Below are 6,959 nucleotides of genomic sequence, written 5' to 3'. Positions count from 1 at the left end.
AATCCAGTTGTTAAAATATTGTATTTATTGAACACAAGGAATTTTATACAAATGGCAGCCATCAAGATGTTATTCAAAATCACATAGTAAAATGTTTGGCCAACATCATTGCATTTACTAAAAAATACGAATTTCAAAGATTTGACTTCACTTTTAATAGAGGAAAAGTCAGAATGATGACAATTAACTAACTGGTAAGATGGTAGCACAGTGGTGAGTGAAGCAGACACAATTTATAGATCGTTTGAATGTCCATAGTGGGCATACATGGTAAAAAATACTTGCTGTTAAGGAGCACTTAACCCATTTCAACCTTTATATATAATATAATCAGGTCCTCACTAAACCCATTTCAACCTTTTATATATAATATAATCAGGTCCTCACTAATGCTCATAAGAGTCAGAGGGCTGTGGAGAGTTCAGAAATCTAGTACCTACCAATGGGGATTAGAAGCTAATAGAAACAACAGCCTCTCTTCTGAAACTTCCAAACTTGCCTATTGATGTCGAGGCAGGAACTGCCCACAGCCGCCCTCTGAGACGGAGTGAGTAGACAGAAATGGTGCCATCCTATAATGAGCTTTATTGAGGACCAATTATTATTATCAAGATGGGTTGAAATTGGGTGATGTGGTCCTTAAATTAAACAGACTGTACAAAGTATCTACACTTTCAGAGTTACAAATAGAAAGCTTAACACTGAAGATTTTACTGTGTACATGAGTAACTCACTTTTGCCAACAATGTACTCTAGTGACAAGGACCACTCTTAGGACAGTCATAATTTCCAGTTCCAGCGTTTGAGTGGCTTAATAGCCACCATTTCACTGCAGCTGTACTGGACAACTCCCAGTTTATGAATATGTAACTTTTTACATTGATGAGAACAGAAAGATGTTCATATGATGTGTCTATGTCAGCGTGTCTTCATTTCTGATAAACTCTCCTACGTCGGCCTGATGGAACACAACGATGGCCAAGGGGTCCACTCTGCGACACTCCTGGGTGGACCTGGCTGCCACGCCAAAACCCTGGGGAGCACAAGAGAGAAAAGGAAGAAAACTTTAGCATGTGTAAAAATTGGGACATTAGATTTGGGAACAACTGCACAGACTCCTACTGTAAATGTTTTCACACAGCCAATATAATGAAATATTCTCTAGCCAGTATCATCTACTGACAGGGATGGTAAGTCACTAGCATGGGCATATACAATTTTATATAACTTATAATCTCATAACATGATTTCCTGTTGCCAATAGACAAATTAATCAACCTCCCACTGCAAGTAGGGCACAATCATTCTGCCTTTTACCGCTTATGAAAGTGCAGATTGTAAACGTTCAAAAGATTTCTCATACAAACGTATACAATCTGAAAATAGTTTGCGCCTTCAGACTCACGCCGTACAAAAAACTATTTCATGTTTGCCTACTTACAGCACATCGTATCAGACCCAACACACTAGGGCTGGGCAATTAAGCGACATTTAGAACCAATAACCAACTTAGTCTTTATCATGTAGGTTAATCAAAAAGCAGTTTTAAAAAAACACAGTATTAAGTGTATAACATATCAATGAATCGACACAAATTCTAATAGATTTTCTATAATCGATTAGTCCGATTAACCTCTTATGCCCTGTATTATACAATGGTGTCATCAAAAATAGCAAACAGCCGATCTTGCCATTTTCACTTTTATATAAATAATGTTGATATTGATTTGAAGTCGTATCGCCCAGCCCTACACCGGCCTACTGCACTCAGTGTGATAAGAGCGGCAGTGGATCATCTATCAGTAGCTTACTTACCAAGGGCACATCTGACATGGAGTAGACCACCACCCCTTGGTACTTGTCTGTGTTCTCTGTGATGCGACCCAGTCCAGACTTCAGGATGTGGTTCCCATACAGGTAGGACTGCTCAGCTCCAGGCTTCACCCACACCTTGTACTAATAAGCAACAAACAGGATTACGGTTAAAACCAATTTACACATCATACGACCGTGTTGAGCGCTGAAAATGGCCTACCGTATCTACAAGCTCACAACACGTCGTGTTGTGGGCTTGTTGATCTGCTATTTTTTTCACGCTTACTAATCGGTGCTGGCCTGTTCAGACATAATTGTGATGCTGTGTACGACACATAGCAGCTAATCACTAGTCCATTGTCTTCATAGGAATTGTCTTTTTTAAGCCTACCTACATAATTCTATCATATCTCTTGACAAACTACAGTGGCTTTCTCTACTAGGGCTGGGCTATATGACTAAAATCAATATTGCGACTATTTCAAACTTTTGATCGGTTATTTTCACTTTCGTAATGCAAGTACATTTACACAAGTACTGACATACCGTTGAGGGACTTTTACTTTGATTATGTCAATTGTTTTACGCTCTACATTTAATACTCTTTCTATACTATACTGTACTCCACTACATCACAGAGGCAAATATTCTACTTTTTACACCACTACAATTATTTGAAAAACTTAAGTTGCGACTTACTTGGCAGATTTAGATTATTATTACAAAATAAACATAGCACAAAAACTTCCAAAATGTGTGTTTGGTAGATTATTTCTTGATTGCAACAATGCAATAACTTGTATATAGTAATCTTATCCGAGGGACAGGCCTTCATTTTCCCATACACCTGCTGGCCCGAGTCCCTCTGTTTTTATGGAGGTATTGCCCAGAGGGGGGAAAAGCCCAGGACCTCCTTAGCTCTGTGGCTCCCCATAGGATCCCACTCTAATAGACCTCTATTAAAGTGGCATTCTATGGGGAGACACACAGCCTCCCAGGAACCCAAAGCTAGATTGTTTCTTTTCTGGTTTCTAAATTTGCTACTGGGCCAACTTTAACCACTCAAACCCTATATGGTTGACCGGAGTCCCTCAGGGCTCCATACTAGTGTCTTCTCTGTTATTGTGGGGAAAGCTTCCGCTGAAAATAGCCAATCGACAAGCTCACAACGCGTCGCAAGTGACGATTTGTGAGCTTGTGTCGATGTACCATCTTCCTGCGAAAGCTTTCCCCACGATACGGATGCTGGGGTTTAAGTGGTTAAAATGCTCGAATACCTTTGCATAGGGGGCGAGGAAGTCCAGAGCGGTGATGTGCAGACGGAACTTCACGGTCTTGGTGAACTTTCCAAAGCAGGTGCCCACAGACACCAGCTTGTCCCGCGCCACGTTGGTCGCCAGCTTCAAGATCTTCTCACTGTCCATATGCAACGTTCAGAGGACACAGTGTTGACACCACATAATGACTGCTGAGGGTGGTGTTAATATAGCATCACAATAATTTACCGGGCGTCCTTGAAATACAAAAGTATTAGAACCACTGACATATACTACACACCTCATAGTACACATATACAGGTACATGACATACCTAGTAATAGTACACATATACCCAGGGGTCATCAATATGTCCATAAACAGACATGTGTAAGGGGCAAGACTTGTCCTTGGCAAATTTTTGATTATTATACATTATAAATTTTCTTATTTTGATCATAAGACCCAATTACTGAATGTCAGTCTCCAGGTTTTCTTCAGAATATGTATGACATTGATTTACTATGACACATTCGGAGTCCACTAGGACAGCGGTTCTCTAACTTTTTATTTTCAAGGACCCCCGTAACTTGAGTGTACAAATTGAACCAAAAGGACCCGTAGAGTCCAGCATGGCGATGAACCTTGCATATGCCACACACATACATACCTATAGTAATATAGTGCACTACTACATACACACACACACACACACACACACACACACACACACCCACACACAATAATAGTGCACTACAGTACACATGTACCACACACATACAGTATAGTAATACTGTACACATATACCACACACATACATACATGCATACATATAGTAATACACTGTACACATATACCACACACATACATACCTATAGTAATACACTGTACACATATACCACACACATACATACATACATACATGCATACATATAGTAATACACTGTACACATATACCACACACATACATACCTATAGTAATACACTGTACACATAAACCACACACTTACATACATATAGTAATACACTGTACACATATACCACACACACACACACATACATACATACATTGTATTGTGAATTTGTACCTCTGTGTACTGTTATGTACTGTCATGTACTATTCTCATGTCTTACTAAAGAAAGTACATCAATCAAACATACATACATACATATAGTAATACACTGTACACACTACACATATACCACACACATTACCTCATGTAGTAAACACGGTCGTTGTGCAGTCTGAAGCAGTAGGTTCCATCAGGTCGATCCACCAGCAGTTTGAGGTTTTCACCAATGCTGTTGTGGGATAAATACAAACAAAACGGAACCTTAGATCAGCGTCTCATAAATTTCGGCTAATAATAAGAACTGCCTAATAATGTGAAAACAAGACGTCCACTTACTATTTAGAGAGTTTCTCAAACATGACCTTAGTCTCTTCGTCCGTCAGCGGCCTCATCGTGGAGATCTGATCTGAGCTGCTCGTCAAATCCAAGGAAATTAATGAAATGTTTTAAAAGTAAAACGTGATGAGAAACAACGTGGTCTCTGGTGCTAAAGACGGAACTTGTGGCGGCCCTCTAAATTGACGTCAGAGTGTACACCAGTGTTGCCAGATTCTGCGAGAGAAATAAGCAACCAGTTCTATGAAAACAAGTCCAAAAGAAGCAACATGAGCAAGGCCACATGAGCACTTTAAACCTATTTACATCGACTATTCGAAAATAGCGGATCTACAAGCTCACAACGCGTTGCATCGCGAGCTTGCAGATCTGCAATAAAAATTTGAAAAATGTCACTGTGGAATATTTTTGAAACATTTTAACAAATCTTGTATGGGCCGGTACCGGCCGGGGGTCCCTGTGCTGTCACAAAATATTTTCAGATGGGTGGTCTGTGGACACATACGCATTAGTTTGGGGGTCCTTGCCATGAAAATTACTTTTTTGGGGGGCAAACTGTTAAAGTATTCAATCAATCAATCAAACAAGCAACTTTAAAAACAAGCCCAAAGTCCCTTATAATACGCAGACATGGCAACCATGAGTGTCATACGTCATCAGGGTGCGCGCGTCAGTTCCTGATGTTCTGCTCATTACGGTCAGAAGAGCCTCTCCCTTCATCACGTCCCCCCAGAGGTGAGTGTCTTTTCATCACTATTACATTACATTATACACACACACACTGCACCGTTCTACACACACAGTATTAGTATCACTATTATTCCAACAACATGTTCTTTTACACGTACAAATTGTAGTTTTAGAAAAAAGAGGAGCTAGCTCGTTAGCATAATGCTACAGCAGCTGCCAGACTTGGAAGATGCTAAAGGATGAGGGATTGACGTCTCGCGAACAATTGCGGAAGTGGTTGAACCTTTGTACAAAATGAGAAAATAATGACACATTTACCTTTTCAAGTGAGTGTCGATGAAAATATCTATTAAAAAAAAATAGTTTTGTGCAGTGGTGCAAAGTAACTAAAGTATATTTACTCAAGTATGGTACTTTTGAGGTATTCTTTACTTTACTCTAGTTTTTCCAATTTTCAGTACTTTTATTTCTACTCCACTACATCTCAGAGGCAAATATTGTACTTTAACTCCATTACAATGATTTGAAAACGTTAGTTACTAGTTATTTTTGCATACAAAACATACATTACCCACTTCAGCCATTTGAAAATAGCAGATAGCTTGTAGATCTGCTATTTTCAAAACATTTAATACGTTATACATTTGAAAACTTGTGTAACGGGGTATTCTGCTTAATGACTACTTTATACTTTTGGTACTTTAAGTACATTTTGATACCAATACTTTTGTACATATACTCAAGTACATTTTTAATATCCGACTTTTTGTGGTATTGATACTTTTACTTAAGAATGTGGGTACTTTCCCCACCACTGTAATAATCACATCCACGACGAGCGCAGGCAGGCTGTACACTTCCTCATTGTGCGTGACGTCACCGCCTCATCCTTGGTGTCAGGTTCGTAGTCTCCAGCTGACAGTTTGATGCTAACATGCTAACGGCTAAAGCTGCTGTTTGATTGATAACATCGGGCCGGATCTGCTGTGTGTCTCTGAACCACAGCAGAACAACAGTGTTTAAACGAACTATGTTCAGGGCTATAATACTGTAAAGATCTGAATGGAACCCTCGTTATAGACGCGTTAATTAATGGAACCAGGGCCGTAGGTAAGTTACGTAACGTTTATTTTTTTTGTTTGTAAATACCGATGAGGTTTGATCACACAGACAGGGTTTAGGTTACAGTCTCTTCTTTAACACGATTATTATCACTTAATGTCAGTGGTGGAAATAGTGCTCACATTTTTTACTTTAGTAAAAGTATCAATACTTCAATGTAGAAATACTCTGTTAAATGTAAAAGTACGGAATTCAAAATGTACTTGAGTAAAAGTACAAAAGTATGGGTATCAAATTGTACTTAAAGTAGAAAGTGCTCCTTATGCAGAATATCCAATTTTCACAAGTTTACAAATGTATTAAATTGAAAATAGCAGATCTACAAGCTTGCAGATCGGCTATTTTCAATGGGCTGAATGCATGTTTTGTAATTATAATCAAAATCTACAAAGTAACTAAAGTTTTCAATATTACAGTGGAGTGAAAGTACAATATTTGCCTGTGACATGTAGTGGAGTAGAAGTAAAAGTATTGAAAGATGAAAACACTCCAGTAAAGTAAAAATTCCTCAGAATTGTACTTAGTAGTACAGTACTTGAGTAAATGTACTTAGTTACTTTACACCACTGCTTAATGTGTTTGAATAATGACATGCGAGTGGAGAATTGAGAGAGAATGAAGTGAGGTGTGTCCTCATTATTGTGACAGCTTCCCTTGTCTCTCTGTG

The 6,959-nt window shown here is 38.9% G+C and overlaps 1 protein-coding gene across 2 annotated transcripts; it reads right to left on the bottom strand.

Moving 5' to 3' along the window:
* Positions 1-4: 4 nt before the first annotated feature.
* nip7 (NIP7 nucleolar pre-rRNA processing protein) lies at positions 5-4,645 on the bottom strand. Of its 2 annotated transcripts, XR_013933427.1 has the most exons (6): positions 4,481-4,645; positions 4,287-4,373; positions 3,093-3,231; positions 1,816-1,956; positions 358-1,033; positions 5-313 (listed from the first exon to the last, which is right to left on the bottom strand). XR_013933427.1 is itself a non-coding variant. In XM_080432582.1 (5 exons), the coding sequence occupies exons 1-5, from the start codon at positions 4,534-4,536 to the stop codon at positions 914-916; spliced, it is 543 nt and encodes a 180-aa protein (XP_080288708.1). In that variant the 5' UTR covers positions 4,537-4,645; the 3' UTR covers positions 5-913. The 2 variants fall into 2 exon arrangements, 1 of the variants encoding a protein (XP_080288708.1); XM_080432582.1 differs by having other exon boundaries at positions 5-1,033.
* Between the last annotated feature and the right edge of the window lie 2,314 nt (positions 4,646-6,959).

This window comes from Gymnoscopelus braueri, assembly GCF_963280865.1.
Source record: "Gymnoscopelus braueri genome assembly, chromosome: 1".
NCBI lineage: Eukaryota > Metazoa > Chordata > Actinopteri > Myctophiformes > Myctophidae > Gymnoscopelus > Gymnoscopelus braueri.
The sequence above is the reverse complement of the archived record's forward strand: the minus strand, read 5'-3'. Positions and strand labels throughout refer to the sequence as shown.

What these genes read in the sequence shown, in the direction of transcription:
- nip7 (XM_080432582.1), bottom strand. Translation starts at nt 4,536, where the DNA reads ATGAGGCCGCTGACGGACGAAGAGACTAAGGTCATGTTTGAGAAACTC. An exon ending in TCCTCGCCCCCTATGCAAAG is followed by an intron (nt 1,957 to 3,092) that starts GTATTCGAGCAT and finishes GTTGCTTATTAG; the next exon opens with TACAAGGTGTGGGTGAAGCC. An exon ending in CCATGTCAGATGTGCCCTTG is followed by an intron (nt 1,034 to 1,815) that starts GTAAGTAAGCTA and finishes TGTGCTCCCCAG; the next exon opens with GGTTTTGGCGTGGCAGCCAG.